The sequence below is a fragment of the Labrus bergylta genome, chromosome 20 (assembly GCF_963930695.1).
Source record: "Labrus bergylta chromosome 20, fLabBer1.1, whole genome shotgun sequence".
NCBI lineage: Eukaryota > Metazoa > Chordata > Actinopteri > Labriformes > Labridae > Labrus > Labrus bergylta.
Genome location: NC_089214.1, coordinates 9,264,146 through 9,281,615, shown reverse-complemented (window position 1 = coordinate 9,281,615; position 17,470 = coordinate 9,264,146). Strand labels below are relative to the sequence as shown.

Genomic DNA, 17,470 nt, shown 5'->3' with positions numbered 1-17,470 from the left:
TCTCTCTCCACGATTTCCGGCTCTATCCACTGTCCTATCTCTCAATTAAAGGCACAAAAAGCCCAAAAAACTAATCTTTAAAAAAAAAAAAAAAAAAAAAAAGCATCATGACAGAGGAGGAGGAAGTGTACTCTGAGCTGAGTTTAAACTTCATTAGAGATTTTAATCTAAAGAGTCATTTTTTTGTTTCTTTTTAGACAACTTTTACAAAGTGGAGGGCGCCAAGGATGCCTTAATCTGTGGGAACGGCAGCGACGCAGGGTGAGTGAACGTTTTCTCTTTGTTAAACTTTTGAAAGCTGGGAAAGTTTAATGGTGGCTGAGGATGTTTGAACTGGACCTACCTTTTATTTAAGGATCAAGCTTGTTGAAAAAGATTTGCGGTTTTGTGTGATGGCTTCTAAACTGTGTGGTGCTTGTGATTGTAAACTGGGTTGTCTGCAAGTTAACTGAGAATAGAAAGATGTGGTAGTGTTTTTATTTTACATAATGAGTGCTCAGCCTTTCACACTTTGGATTCATTTTTGCTTAAAAAAATCATAACAAACGCTTGATATTTGTACTTCAAATCAAGGAATATTGTAATGCCTCCTATCTGGATCTTCTAGTTTGACGATCAAAACGTTTTTTTATTCTGTACTGCTTCAGAAAGATTGTTTTAACGATTTGAGACTTTGCATTTTCCCTAAAAAAGAAAATAAGACTTCTGTTGCATGCTTTTCATATCTGCTGCAGGCTACATTAACCCCTTCTGGCATGAATTTTAGGGTGAATAGCTGGTGGCTTTGTTGCTTTGTGGGTAATGTAGGCGTCTGGTATGTTAATTGAAGAAAAGTGAGGATTACTGAGTGATACTTTTGTACAGATACATCGCTTTTAAACCTTTTTGCTGTCCACTGTGAGGCTGATTATTCAAGAAGTGCATTGCAAGTCTGAGTTCTATGGAAGCCCTGAGAGACAAATGAGTAAAACAAATCTTGTTGATGACCTAAAAAGTGTACAGATGTATGCATTATTTTGCAAAGACCCTGTTTTCTCCCTTTACAGGATGATATTCGCTCCCTCTGATAGAGAACTGTCCTTAAAGACACACCCTAAACATCCCATTCTGTAAAATGCTACAACTGGATCCTCTCAGGAGGGGGTCACTCCGCAGAGTCTCTTATGTTAGAAACTAACCCTTATTTTGGGTTCCTTTGCATGAGCATCTCCCACCAGCCCCGGGATGAATCCTCCTCCCGTCCAGAACTCAGTGTGAGCTTTTGTTTAATTTCTACACGTGTGAACAGTGTAACAGTTTCCAGATAAATATCCCTGAGCTCTCTGTCGCCGAACTTTCCATGGGCTCTGAGCTAAAGAGGACAAGTGTGAGAAGCTTTTGTTTTGTCAGGGAGGAGGAGGCAAAAACATCACTGTCTCTTTGTTTTCCTGTCACTCATCCAACATGGAGGCTTGTCACTTATAACCTTCAATAACCATTTCAGCATACAGTCTGTCTGACTGAGAGCAAAAACATTTATTTTTCAAACTGCAGACGGTTCTGAGCTGAAAATGTAAACAGAACAAAGATGGAGGCTGATTAGGCTTCATCATGTCCCCGTCTCATCACTGAGACAGAAACCAAATAAAGAGCAGATTGAGTCTTTAGTGCTGCAAATATTGTTGTTCTCAGAGTCTGAGGCAGAGCCTGAGAGGCTGGAGACAGAAGTTTTTTTGCACAAAAAAGTGCTGAGCTTATCAATGTAAAAGTGGTAATTAAGAAAAATACTGAGTTAACAGGCAAAACAAAAAGGTGTCAGGTTAGCTAACTAGTGAACTCTTAAGTTGCCATTATCATTATTGGGAAGGTCTGAAATTATTCTGAAACAAGTACTTCACACTTCTTTCCAAGTTCGCTTTTATTCTGGAAGTGTACTATATTTGGGATTTTTTTTCTATTGTGCAAACAACATTGTAAAATCATTCATATATATTCAGGACGTTCTAGCCATTTTCGCACTCCTGAAAATATCTAGATAATTTCAGGAGGACTGCTCCGGGGGACTCTCCTGACCTGGCTGTTCACATACTGTCAAAAAAAAGAAATGGTTCGTTTCAGCTGCTGTCTCTTTAAGGCCCTCCTCCTCACATGCCCACTTTCTTCTGATTGGCCAGCTCTCTGGAAGCCCTCTATGGGGCAGAACGCTGCAGGGCTGCCAGGGAAGGGCTGCTCTCCAGTGCTTGGAGAAGAGAGCCTTCAACGGCTTACATAGAGGCTTGAAGAAATTATTTACTTCATATCGGGAACTATGGTGTGATTTGATGAAAAAATCGGTGACCAGATTTATCCTTTGATTACTCCAACATACGTTTACCTCATGATCTGAAACTTTGCCCATGTTTAGTATGGGCAAAGTTTCCCCTAGGCTGGTCGTAACAATGGGCTTCCAGCATTTAAGCACTATATGTGAGATTTAAAATGGGGATCAGCATAATACGTCAACTTTAATGACGAGTTAGTCCAACATAACAACAACAACAACAACAACTGTGTAACACAAAAAGAAATAGATTGAGAAAGCATTGGAGAAACTACTGCCATTTAAAATCAGTACCTATCTCAATGGAGTCTGGTGGCTCTGACGAAGTATGAAAGTAAATGTTCTGCCCCAAAAGCATCTTATTCTGTGACAAAAAGGTCTATCTCATTTCTGTTGTCATAATAACAATCTGAGTCTGTCAGGGGAAAACACAACAACTTTTAGTGGACATTTTCCCCAAAGGATTACAGCCATTACAGCCTGTGTCACTGCTGAGGGCTGAAGAAATCTACCTGAGCAATTCAAAGTGTTTGTACTTTCTACTATTGACCAGGAGTTACTCTTAAGTGCACACAATTTTTCTATCTAAATATCTGCTACATTTAAAATACGCAGTGATCCATAGATTTTTGTTGTTGCCTGTGTTTGGTTCAGTAAATCTCCTCTTTGTCTCACTGGACATTTGAAGCTTGGCTGAGGTCCATGCTGCAGAAACAATCTGTGTCGTGTGTCATGATCGCATCATTTGAATGTTGCTGCAGGTGTTGTGTTCTGCAGTGTTGTGTGACATGTCAGGATGGACTAGTATCTGTGTTGACCGTCCACGCTGAGAGCAGGACACTGACGGACAATGAGTGGCATGGCTATGACAATACCCTGTGTTTGTGTGTGTGTGTGTCTGTGTGTGTTTGTGTGTGTGTGTGTGTGTGTGAAAAAGAGACTGTTATCCAACTCATAGGGCCTCTAGGAAAAACAGTTAGCCTTGGTTAGCCTGAAGCTAGCTGACCATGCCATGTGAAACCTGTCTGTGGATGAGAACGCACAGCTAGCAGGCTAATGGAGAGCAAGCTAACTGATGTGAAGGCAGCATGCTACAGGGACAGGAGAAGAAGAAGAAGAAGAAGAAGGAAGGTTCAAGGGAGGTGAAGCAGAAAGGAGGGCGAGGAAGAGAGGGAATGGACAGAGGGAGAAGATAAACGAGAAAATGGAGGAGACAGGCGGAAGAGAGGCGGAGATAATAGAGAGATATACAGAGATGTGCACAGATAGGAAACAAGTTAAAGGAGGAGAAAAGAGAAATAAGGTGGGAGGAAATAAGAGATAGAAAAATAATGAGCGAAGGGACAGATGGGGCTGCCAAAAAAAACACCAGGAAGAGGAATATCTAAGTGATTTAAACAAACAGCAATGAGAATAAGAAAGAAGAGACAAAAACACGAGACAGATTGATCCAGAGAAAGTTAAGTAAACAGAATTAAGAGCACAGAACACTTTTTTTTTTGTTACCTATGAACAATTAATCTCACCTTTCGGATTTTTAAACTGAAACAGGGTCAGGAAAAGTCTCTCAAATGCTGTCTAAAGCCGTTTTCACATATGCACTCCGGATAATATCTAGATAATTACAGTAGGACTTCTCCGGAGATTCTCCCGACCTAGCCGTTCACATATGCTCCTCACAGCGGGGGACTTTCCCTGTCAGAGGGGAGGAGGGGCCGCGGGCGATTTCCTGAGGTAAGACGTGACGTAAAGAAACAACGCAGAAGTAGCGGCCGTAGCAACAGAGTCCGCTACACGACGTTATAATGAGAATATTAGCCTTTATATCAATGCTATGTGTAATCCAATGGAATGACAACATCCACAAAAGAGAGGAGAATAACATACTGACGAACAGAAAACATAATGCAGCCGTTTAATTACGTGCACGGAGATCGTAATGGTCACGGGCAGACACTTTAGCCGGTCTCTGTATTTAAACGTCATTCTCTTCTCATTGGCTCGAATTGAAAATCTCCGGAGTATATTCGGCTGCGTTCAGACATCAGCTCACTCGGACTTTCTGCGGATAAAATACTACGGGTCTGGCCGGAGAAACTCCAGGTAAAGACCGCGCGAAAAATGCGGCTGTTTGCGTTCACACATAGACCAAAGAACGTCCGGGTAGCCAAATCTGCGGAGTTTTTCAGGAGATTTCCGTATGTGTGAAAATGGTTTAAAAAGATTAAGTCTAAACTAGCCCCTAACATGCTCGAGTAGTGTGGGCATTAGGCTTAAACTACACAAAAGTTATGCTTTCGACATGACTGTTTAAAGGTCTGAATAGTTTGCTTTGTTTGGTATGTGCTTTTAAGAGTGTAACATGGACAGAGGTTAACTTTTAAACTGTGCTAAAACGCTTGTTTGAACAGATTATTTCTAAAGATGATGATCCAAAAAGAGGAAATATAATGTGGACATAGCCTAACGGGTTGCGTTATGTGTTAACAACCTCACAGGGATCTCAAAAGCACAGAAGTCCAAAGAGGACATGGGTTCATGCGTTTTTCCATGACAACTTGGTAACTTTCTCGAGATCTCAACTTATTTATCTCGGGATAACAACACTCGTTTCTCATGATAAGTTAATTCAAGTTGATATCTTTGAGAACCTGAGAAATTAAATTTAAGTGAAATAAAATGTTTGGATGTATGTCCCCTAAGGGCTTCCTTACAAATGGCTGATGAAAAGGTGAATAGTTTTTGATTTTGTAAAACTTCTTTGGGGTTGGATAAATTCATTCACATTTTGATCAGCTGAAGGAACTAGATGAAAATTCCAACCATCATCAGGAAGGAGGAAGCATGAATGTCTGTTTGAAATTCCATTGCATCCTTCCAACCTTTTTAAAACCTTTCACTGACAGTTATCGGCGGATTTATCGCAAAAAATTGTGGGCGATCAATATCATGACAATCAATCTGATGCTGTAGTTTTGAGGCATTTTTAAGCTTCATGTGTTTCAAAAATAAAAGTTTCAGATGAGGCAGAGGAAACCAGTTGTCTTTACGTGATTCAAATGTGTCACGTGTCGTCGTCCCTTCACAATAAAATGTTTGTTCTGTGTCAGAGCCCTCGGCTGTCGGTGACTGGTTGTTGAGACCGGGACAGTGAAAAATTCTCTCTCTGCAGATTCAGACTGAGTCAAAGTTTTGAGAGTAGCCGAGTTAGCAGCCAGCAGAGAGAGAGGGACAGAGAGTCAGAGATGGGGCGAGCTAGCAGTGGTGACAGTGACGTTGATCACATGCTGTTTGCTTCCTGTGCTGAAGCTGCTCCTCTCGCTCATGATGCCGATTCCTCGGGCCTAAAGGCAAAGGTCACTGAGCTAACCAACTCTGACACACACTCACGCACACACTAATACACTGCGACTCACACAACCAGCTGCACACACACAATCACAGCAGCTTTATTAGGAAAGTTCAAGACGTTTGTCATGGGAACATGCAAGATGAGTGTATGTCGTGTGTACATGTCTCTAAGGGGAAACAGGTGTTCTATTATTTGTACATCGTGTTAAAGATAAAGATGCACTGATTGTGAAAAAAAGGCTAATACGGATATTTAAAATAAAAAGTAAACTGATTGCTCACACACTCCTCTGTGAGTGTTAGTGTCTGTTTTTAAAAGGAGCTTTGTGAATGTTTAAGTCGCTGTTAGCATCTCTCTTCGTGAAATGTCTCTGGATCATGTCTTACCAAATCCAAAATTACTTCTTTGCTCTGTGAATTTCAGTTTCCCCTCGCTAACAATATAGCCTGTGGTGCTTTTGTATTGAAGGTGGACAATCCGAAGTGTGGCGCTTCTTATTGATGAGCTATTGACTCAAATCGCAACACTCAAAGGCTCATCAATGAACAGCTCGCGGTGAGCTGAATAAAGGTTTCCCCTGGCGTTGACACAAGTCAAAGCACCGCATTTCAATATGAATGTAATTAATGTAACACTATCTCCACTTTGTAAAACAAGCTGAGCAGCTCTGTTGAGTGAGAAAAGCTAAAGAAAAGTTTTTTAGACAGAGCTAGTGCCTCGTCCCTGTCTATGTGAATGATGGAAATGAAAATAGAAACAGGGTGTATTGCATCGCTCACCGGCCGTTTGGACCCTCAAATAGGCAACAACTGAATCAAGCTTCTTTTATTTCTGACGGTCCCTTGTGTCATTATTATTGCACATTGTAAGACTCCCACCCCGTCGATATCTTGTTCCACGTGTTACCATGAAAACAATTCATATTAAGTCAGACAGATGACTTCTTCTGACCAATGAAAAGCTCTTCTTCTCTGAATCACTTTCGATGTATACTGGTACGGTCACACCCCATGTACAGAGGCTGTAGTCCTTCAAGCGGACGGCCCCGAGTTCAACTCCGACCTGCAGCTACTTTCTCCCCCCGTCATTCCCCACTTTCTCTCCTTATTTCCTACTCTGTCCCCAGGCAAATCTAAATAAAGGCAAAAGACAAACAATAAACCTTGAAAAGAAGAAAATTTGTTTAGGAAGATGATTAAGATCTTTCACTTGTGTCAGAGAAGACAGGAGCAAAAACACAGCAACTGAGAGATTATCTATGGTCGTGTGTGCACTGGATTTATGCTTATTGAGCAGTTGAATGTGGATGATTCAGCATCTGGTGCATATATTTATTTATGCAGTCAAACATTTAGAAACATCAAACCAGCTGAGTGACATTCTGTCGTCATTTTTTCTGCTTTGGTTGAGTTTCCCGTCTGCAGTAAGCGTGTCGACCCTGAGGATGAAGCGGCTGAAAGAGACACAGTGACAGTCAAAGCTTTATGTTACAACAGTGAACTGGAGGCTCTTTACATAATGAGTCGGACTGTGGCAGAGCACTCACTCCAGGTATTTCCTGCATTTCAGCTGCGTCATAGCCTCCTTTAGCCTCAGGAAACAGCACATTGGCCCAACTAAAGCAGTCTGGCAGCATCTGCTCGGCCTCGCTGTGTGCTTTATCAGCCCTGTGTGAGGCCGGGGACACCGTCCGCCTGAGGGGAGGGGTTACAGAGCAAACAAATGTCCGAGTTTTAAAAAAAAGACATGCATTTGGAAGTGAGGAAAGTTGTTTGGGGGGGAGAGGGTGGGTGAGGACTGTATCTGAAGAGACACAGGTTGATTTAACTGAACCAAAAGAGGACTGATGTACCATTAGGATGTTTTACTACCATTTTACAGTATGGTTTTCACAATACTAGAATTTGAAACTTCGATATGATACTAGTTAAAATACAGGATACCTTTTTTTTAAAGCACAGCAACAAAACAAAGAAAAGTTCTAGACACACAAATTTGGGTAATTTCCTGTTTGTCATTTCCTAAAATTGCTTGGAAACTCCTGCACAGTCTAAATTGTACAAATAAGTTGTAGTTGATAAAAGTTTTTGTTGTTTTTTGATATTATCATTAAAATAACAGATCAGATGTATCGTTTTTAAAATGTGGTATTGGAAACCCATTCAAGCATTGATGACAACTTTATTTTACAGTACATATAATATACTGCAGTGTGGTTGTCAGGCATATCTGCTGAGCAGCAACAAACTACAGACTGAGTGACTTTCATCCTCTTGTTTTTGTGAATTTTGATGAGGCGAGATCACCTTGCAAAGTTAAAACTCAGCATCGAGGAAACCTCCACAGATTTAATTGTGTATGTTCATGTTTGTTTTATCACCATAAAGTCTTTGTGCTTTTCCATTTCCATCATTTTTTTACTTCCTCTGGCTCACAGTCAGAATTATGTTCTGCAGATAATTTATTTCATTTCAGATCTAAAATGAGACTGAATGATAGAAAAACCCTGAAGCTCCATTTCAAACGAGATAAATCTGCTGATTGGAGTCCTGACTGACTGGATGGATTTCAGTCATTCCTTAGAGAGATGAGCCAATCCAGTTCAGCTACAATTCCTTTTAATTAGTCAGAAACGGAAAGGCGTGAGAGCTGAAAATGCAATAACTCTAAATTCAGTGCAAATAATGTTCAGAATGTCTGTAAATATTCAGCTGTGAGCAGTGCTGTTATGAAAAGGTTAAATTAAAAGAGGAGCTGCGACCTATAAAATATGTGCGTGCAGTTTGTCATGCAACCGGTCATCACCTCGGCCCTGTCAGGATTCTGCTGACATGCCTGAAACATGCCAACCACAGGGCCAACACGCAGCAACGATACAGAGTGACAGCCGGCCCCATGGCATGCCTCGTTAGGGATGCTAATTAGCCGCCGTCGTTAGGGGCTCTCGTTACGGGAGCTCGTTGGCATGTGACCCACAAGGTCGCCAAGAGGAAGTGGTTTTGTGCTAAGAGGAAGTGATGCGAGGCTGTTTGGAGCTGGAGGGACCAGGAGGCCAGGAGCATGGATCTCCTGTTTCTCCTGATTCACCAGGACAGCATCCAAGATGATTTATGTCCCCTGAATGTGCTCCCTTTGATGTGTTTTAAAAGAGGAGAATCTTAGTCCCAGCCTGTACCTGTCATTTAATCATCATTTTTACATCTGAGACTTTAATGACTGTGTTCCAGTCACAGATTTTTTTAAGCCAATACTTTACTGGAAAATAAACAGAATACAAAAAGCCCTAAATGTGTGATTGAAGACACGTCCAAAAACCCTCAAAGACTTATTTTTATTTATTATCGTTTAAACACATTCCCTCCTGCAGAAAGTGAAGTGGAACTTCACTGCACGTCAGAAGATGCTTCTTTATTCCTGCAGCCAAAAAGAAAGCAGAAGCATCTTAAAAGTCGATTCCACTACTATTCAGTGGAAGAGTTCCAACATGCACAGGATGGAGCAGTCTTTAGGGATATGAGTGCAAATATCTCAAACAAGAGGAAAGAAAGGCATCGATTGGAGCTACAGGGGGTTAACAATCAACCAAAAAAAAAACTACTGACAGCATGCTTCATCCAACCATCAGTTGATCCATTTTTTGCCACTACCTTCATTCTGGGTTTCTTCCAAAAGAAACACATTTTGGCAGCTCGTATGGTGTTACGTTCATCTATTGGTCACCACCCAAAATGTGTTACTACTACGCATTATTTCTCAAAGTCTGTAAGTTTAGATCGTTGCCTTTTCCTCTCTTCACCAAATTCATGTTAAAAAGTAATTCAAAGTTTATCAATAAACCTCATCCCTTCTTGTTTTTAGCATATTCTGGGTTCTAAATGAACATTGTTGCTGCTTTGTCGGCGGCTTGTGAATGTGTACGAACGGGATTATTTAATACTGATAACCACTTTACATAGCAGCCTCTGCCATCAGTGTGAGAATTGGTGTGAAACTGTAGGTGATGTAAAAGTGCAGAAGAGTAGAAAAGCACTATACAAGCTCAAGTCCATTTACCATTTACCATTATGGTTCAGTCACAGAGAGAATCTGGAATTCAGAGACAATTACATATAATAACATCTATGAACTTTCAAATTGTTTGAAGGCTTTTATATCTTTAAATACTTACAGTCTTTAAATACGTCTTTATCGATCTTTGAATGTTTAACCAAAGATTGAAAACAGGCTCCATCAGTATCAAGAAGCTGTTTTCTCATCACAGCTGGGAAACAACACAAACCTTTATTCAGCCTATAATGTGACGAGAAAATACCAGACGAAATTCAAAGGTGTAGGCGGGGCTTTAATCATCGTTGACCCAGCTTCCTCTCAGAAAGTCTCTGCTGTCATTGCAGCAGTTAGTGAGAAATATGGCCGACCCGACTCTGAGGAAATAGCTGCCGAGGGGGTTGATTTTCCTGGAATACACTGCGTCACATCGCTGCTATTCATCATTCCATTAGCCTAGCATTCACTGCTGGTGGTAGCCATATTGATGCACTGCCGACTGTGTGTGTGTATGTGTTTTCCATTAGATCATTTTAGCATTCATTTCTGTTTCTTCCCATGCAGTTTCAGCTCTGTTTGAGTCTGTGTGTTTGTGTTTGTGTTTGCAAGCTTCATTTCCTCTGCTGATGGTAGCCGCCAGTTTTGATGCTCCTCCAACTGTGTGTGTGTGTTAGTGTGTGTGTGTTACTTAAACTGTGTGTTTGTGCACGTGCCAGAAAGGTCTCAGCACCCCCTCCCACTCGCTGCTGTTAAAAATGGTTAAAACATTATGTTAAAAGCTGGACTAATCAATAACTCAACTGCAGGATTGAAAACATTTTTCAAAGTGGGGGTTGATTTTGTCTCGGTGCATATGTGTGCATTTGTGTGTGTGTGTGTGTGTGTGTGTGTGTGTGTGTGTGTGTGTGTGTGTGTGTGTGTGTGTGTACACTGATAACAGCCAGGTCTTTTGTGTTTGTCCTCCTCCCTGTTAAACACCTTTAGGAGGATCATACTTTCTTTCTGCAGAGTAGAACTGTTCACTGTGTTTGTGTTCAAAGTAGAGTGTAGCTTTACTTCCTCTACTACACATACTTGGTTATCAGGTGTTTAGTAGTTTATTATGATCATCATTAACACAGTATCCCAACCAAAAACACATGGAAGTTATATTTGTATTCTTAAATTTAAGGAAAACACAAAAATACATGATGACATGCAAGAAGAAAAGTTGCCGATATCATTGTTCTGTCATTGTTTTGTTAAACTCTTTTCTGAAGTTTTTTTTAAATACTTTTGAAAAGAAGTAAAAGTATACTTTATAAACCAGTTCATAATGTATAACTGAAAAGTAGCATACATTTCTATAATTCTGTGTTTAGCTCGTTAAATTAAAAATTACTACTTAAAAATTCAAATGTTACAATAAATTGTGAAAAAATCTATGTGTTTGCTCATTTTGTTTATTGAAGGATGGAGGAGGTGGGGTAGTGGTTAGCTTGAGGGCCCCATGAACAGCGGCTGTCCTCGACACCGGGTTCAAATCCGACATTTGGCTCCTTTTCAGCATGTTCCTCACTCTCTCACTCCCTGATTTCCAATTCTATCCAGTTTATTCCATCAGAGGCAACCCGATCTGGAATCGTAAATATCAAACATATTTGATATAGGATTATTTGGATAAATAACAATTAATATTGTTGGCCCCAAGTCATGCCTAAACTCATCTACCGTGTAGCCAGCAATCTGTTACCACAGTTAATTTTGTTTGGTTAGGTTGGTTTTTCTTTCTTCTTCTCTGATGATCGCCCGCCGAATTCTCTAAGTATGTTCCAAATGTCTGAACTATTTCAAAAATCTATATTTCACAAAGCAAAGCAGGCTAATCAAGCTTTTGTTTGAGATAGAATGAGATTTCCTTTACCCACTCACCAAGGTTGGGACCAAACTATCCGACCATCACCCGAACCTTCACAACTACAAGTTTTTAATTCTACTAAAGGGTTAACAAGTGACTTGTCAGATAAAGACACCCTGTATTTACTGCTGCACTGTCACATCTGATTCTAAAAAGCAACGTTTATTAGTTGTCAGGAAGTTCTTCTGCTCTTTAATCACTTTTTTCTTTCTTTCCTGTTCTTCTTCATGAACTCAGGGAGCGTTTTTAATAATTATTTGGTGACAGAGATGCAGAGGAGGATAAATAAGCCGGATCAAATTAAAAGTCATCCACTCAGTGAGAACACTCAGTTATAAGAACATCCCACACTGGAAGGATCAAATGAACTTCATTGATCCCTGAGGGGAGGATTAGGTCACAGCTCAGGTGGAGACACACAGGTGTAGGCTGAGGAACAAGACGAGAAGATATTAAGGAACCTCAATTAAAATACAACACCAAAGAAAAAACTGTCTGCAGGGATTGAAGATAACACAGAGCTGCTTAAATATCAGCCACATTCACCTGAGCTAAAAACAAACAAACTCTGAAAAAAAAAAAACAATGAAACGAAGCGGCTTGAGGAGAAACATCCGAGCGGACTCTCTGACCTTCTCCTCCTGCATACATCACACTCCCCCTGACAGGATCATGTTGGCCGTCTTCATCACGACCCCCCCCAGTTTGTCATCTGTGCTGACGAACCAGACCCTCCCACCACACACACACACACACACACACACACACACACACACACACACACACACACACACAAAAAAAACACACTGAGTCATGGGAAACCAGAGGACCAATTAGAAAAGACAGGAAGAGGCAGCAGCTTTGTTCTCTCAGGGAATCTGATTCACTGTCAGATTTTGAACAATAAATTGATTTAATTTAGACAAAGAAACTTAAAACTGTAAGTAGGATATTATCTGGAGTTTTTCTTAGATTCATTTAATCAAAAATAAAAAAATAATGAGTGTTTTTGGGCTTTTATATTGATTCTCCATATTCTTGCCTTAACTCCAATGCCACCAAGGTGGATAAACGTTTTTTTTCTATTGTAGCTGTAGAATAATATTTCATCAGAGGTGACCAACAAGCAAAATACATCTGAACACTAATGAGGTATTTCAAGAGATGGAGGCAGTTACTGTACATCCTATCATGAATTTTTTTAAATAAACGTTGTTTTTAAAATATCATTTTTATTTTGTGCGGTGAATCCTTCAACACAGCCAGAAAGTAAAATGGTAAAGATGTGTGAGAAAACGCACATCTTAATTAAAGTGTGTTAAAGAGTGGGTTTACATTGACTTGAGGATCCGGTTTTTGTGTTTGTGCATGTAAACATTATATCCCGATTTCAGAAACCTAGATAAGTACTTGATTTTGGTACCTGGAGAACATTTTGTTTAATTCATCTGTCAACCCTTATCTCTCCTGTCCATGTACAGTTAATGTCTGATTTTCTCCTGCATCCTTGAAATGGCTTCGATTCAACGACGTATCAGGGCAATCTAAAAAAAGAAAAGTGAAACTACAAAAAACTAATATTATTTTTTCATAGATTATGAAGTATATTTAAGAAAAACAGGACTCAATCTTTTTGCGTTGGTAAATAAGCAAAATAAGCAGAATTTTTTAGATCATGAAGCAAACATTAACGAGAAATTAAACTCTTATATTCACCCAGATTATAAAGTCACAAATATAACCCTCAAGTATACAGACCAGATAACGCTGTTAGCCTTATGATTTTTATATCATCTCAACTCAGTTTTTTAAAATGTTTTAATTTTTGACAATTAAGGACTTTTTTGTTTTCTTTGATATTTTTTGGGGGCATTGGCCTTCATTAGAGAGGACAGTTGAAGAGAGAAAGAACATGTTGGGAGGAGAGAGAGGGGGATGGCACGCAGCAAAGGGCCGAGCTAAGATTCGACCCCACAGCCGCTCCGATGATGATTATAGCCTCTGTACATGGGGCACACAACATGACCACTAGGCCCCAGGCACCCAGATTCTAGAAAATGTACGGCTCCTTTTCCTTTTCTTTATCGAACCCTTTAACCGTGTTAAACCTCTAATAAAGAGTCTGAGGGTCTGTGAGTAAAGTTTCAGTAATCCCTAAAATATAAATAATGGTCAGATCTTGATTTCAATTAATTAATACCAGCATTGACCTCTGTTTAAAATCCTGAACCTGATTGGTGGGGTCAAGAAACCCATTAAACCCCATTTGTGTCCATTCTGGGCTTCCTTACTCCCCCGAAGCCCTTGCTTTGTGTGTGAGCAAACAGTGTGTCTGCTGAGAGGTCATGTTCAGGTGAATTATGGAGTCTGTATGAAAGATTAAACACTTCAGAGTGCGCCCAGAGACAGGGGAGGAAGTGGTCTATGAGAAATGAATATTTATTGACAAGTGGCTTTATTGACACAGAAAGAGTTGACAGTGTTGACACGTGGGAGCAGATGGTCACTGGGCTGTGTGTGTGTGTGTGTGTGTGTGTGTGTGTGTGTGTGTGTGTGTGTGTGTGTGTGTGTGTGTGTGTGGGGGGGGGTCTGATCAATATTCGCTCACGCCTGACTGAACGTGGCGAGCGGTTTGACTGATAGAAGAGACGGAGTGAAGAAAAGAAATATGGAAAATGTAATAAAACAGAATCTAGTGTCTCTGTTGTAGTCTGATTTCTTGCTCTGTAACTCTGAAATCCTGTCAGATTTGACCTCACAATGCATCGACAGTTCAATGACAGGAAATAGAAAGAGAGAACTTGATGGTTGTCTGTCTCAAAACTTTGATTTAAAAGTTTTATAAAGAACCTTACTGTATTGCTGAATCATCAGCACTGGGTTTTATCAGCTCTATGTGTTAGTTCTAACGTTGTCTAGTTTGAACATCATTTTAGTTCCTAACAGGTGTAAAGTCCTCTATAAGTTACGGTTGTCATGGTGATGGTTTTGAAAGGTTAAATAACTTGAGGGTTGTGCTGGCTCTTTGGTGTCAGCAGTGTGTTCTCCGTGATAGATTACATCCCTCAGGAACGTTTGATGACTTTGTTTTAACTCCTGCTTTAGTTCATGAGCCCGAGCATTTCACCCGTCCAGGACCATTAAATCCCCTCAGGATTCATCACTTGCTCTGACTGTAGATAAAGGGGGAAGTTATATTGATCCCCTAATCATAATATTTTCTCATATTCTTCATTTTGGTTCTGTTAGTGGATTAACGTCAGCTAACAGAAGTTTTTTCCAGGTGTTAGTCAGTTCAGAGACAATCGGACACGAGAGGAAACACTGGAACAAACACTGCATGAAGAACAAAATGCTGCTCACTGATTGTCAAGTTGAAACATTATTTCTGTGAGAATGTTCTTTTGCTGGGTTTGGTTTAGTTTAGTTGATGTAGGTTCACCCCTCAGTGGTGTTGTTTAGGGTCATTATTGGGTTTGTTTAAAATCGTCACTCCTCACAGGAGCTTCCACCAAACAAAACTTCATGACAGTAAAAAGTGAAGCAGCTGGAAAAACTGATAATAGATCCATTAAAAACGGTGTCATCTCAGCTTTTAGAATTCCACCATGAAAGTACAAGAAAAGCAAAAACGAAATCAAACAAAGCTTTAAAGTGAAACAGATTATGCGAATGAAGAGGCGCAAAGAGACGAAGAAGGAGGATTAAAACAGAAAGAGAAGTTAGAACAAACAAATCCAACATGTATTCATGTGACGATAAAGAGAAGAAGTGCAGAGAGAAAGACAGAGGGAAGTGGGTTCACTGTTATCTCCAGAGTGTCTCTGGAGTTAGGATATTGATTGACTGACAGACTGACGGACAGGGTCCAGAGGTGATCTCAAACCCACGTCTCCGGTCCTTGGTGGGCTCCTGGTCCTTCTGAGACTTCCCTCCCTGACGCCCCCTCAGGCTCTATTTCTGTAGCGACACATTATCTCCCCCCCCCCCCCCCATCTCTATAAATCATTTGGACACAGCTGGTGAAATGAACATGACTTAGCACTCTGCGATATTCTCGAGGAACGCCAACAAGTGTCTGCATCAAAGCCAACGACAACGACTTCCCATACCGACACACATAGCTAAGTAATGAGCCACTCGAGAGCTCGTTACACAGGGATTTTACAAGAAGCCCCGAGCAGTTGTCAGGCAGCCCTTCTCTTTTTAAAACACATGTAGAGCAGCGAGTCTCTCCACTAAAACCAGAGCTGAAGAGGTAAACAACAATCAGATCACAGGATGGGAAAACTCTGCAATAAAAACAATAAAAAAACTAAAAATTCAGATAATATGACTCAATTATAACAATGTTTTGATCAATATTGTCAATACATTGATTGTTGTTGTGATTTGCTTCAAGGTACCCTTTAGCACCTGTTGGCCTTAGTGTCTGAATACAGCCACCCTAATGAGCATTTTTCAGCACCCTTGAGCTCTATTTCAAAGTTTTCAGGTACCCTCAATAATACATTCCAAAAAACATTTTCATTGGTCTATTACCAATTAACCCTTGTACCCTGGGTTATAGTATCCCTCCATGCATGAGTGTCTGTTTAAGGTACCCCTTAGTAACTTTTCAAAATACCACCAGCCTTCTGATTTACCCAAAGCATTACATTCTGTTTTTAGGTACCCTTTAGTGTATTTTCCTGACTTTACATGTTTATTGTGTGTCTGTATAATTCGGTTTAAACTATGATACTCCAACATTCCCACTAAATAAGACCAACTTAAATTCTATAAAAAAACAAATAGATTGGAGTGTGGAGCCTCTGAGCCTCTAACGTACGAGTTAGAAAAGGTTTTGTCACAGATAAAGAGATCTGAGGCAGTCCACAGAAAGGTTAAGTAGCTCTTTTTCCCTTGGCTTTTCATTATTTAAAGTTAAACTGTCTGACACATTTTTTTCCTCCACTAAAGAAAAACTCGCCTCAGCAGCATTTGGACTTTGGTGGCATGAAAAGCTCCCGTCTGAAATAAATAGAAGGCTGACATTTTCCATAATGACGTGTAAACCATGAGTCTGCTGAATACTGGAAGCTGAATAATATTAAACACTCATTTTCCCGAAGCAGCAGAAAGATGTTAAATTAGAACAAATGCCACTGAAGCTCTTTATGCAGTCCATTATGAACTGTCTCATGAAAACATAACAAGCCATTGAACTCTCCTGCACCAACTTTTACTCCTCATTATGATACAATAACGTCAGTTAGACTCTTTTAAATGACACCTTTTTTTAAAGTATGTCCACAATGTGATTGGATGTTTCAGGTCCTTTCTTGTAAAATATGTAATGAACTGGGGAATATGTCTGTTATTTGTCAGATTGACCCTGTGGTTCATTGTTTCCCTTTCTTTTAAGGAAACTCAATGCATCAATCATCTTCCGCTTGTTTTCTTGAATTGCCTGTGTATGCACTCTTGTCTCTGTTATTAGATTGTGTTCAGTGTGCACACATCTGAACAGTCAGCGTATTCTGTAAATAAGAGTTTATCTAGCTAATGCATGTGGTGATAACTCTATAAGCCTGTAACTCCAGGGTGTGAATCCTGAGCTAAAGAAGTCCGGGGTTCAAAGGGTTAGGAGCAGATTTACTGGACGTCTCTCAAACTCTGCGGTGGTTTCATTTCCTGACTTGATGACTCTGAGCGGGAATGTTGATGAATGTTTTTCTCTGTAACTTTGAACAAGTGTATCAGGATCAGGCTGGTGTGAACACTCATCAGCACACTGAGTGTGTGTGTGTGTGTGTGTGTGTGTGTGTGTGTCTTTAGGAGTGCTCGGTAATCAGGGTAGTTGAGATGTTCTAATGATTACACATTGGAGACG

The 17,470-nt window shown here is 40.3% G+C and overlaps 1 protein-coding gene across 1 annotated transcript in view; it reads left to right on the top strand.

Moving 5' to 3' along the window:
• LOC109993120 (sodium channel protein type 3 subunit alpha-like) overlaps nucleotides 1-17,470 on the top strand; it is a 137,657-nt gene that overhangs the window by 32,185 nt on the left and 88,002 nt on the right. Inside the window, exon 8 of the mRNA XM_065948947.1 lies at nucleotides 198-261. Coding sequence (XP_065805019.1) covers nucleotides 198-261 — 64 coding nt within the window. The remainder of the gene's footprint in view (nucleotides 1-197; nucleotides 262-17,470) is intronic.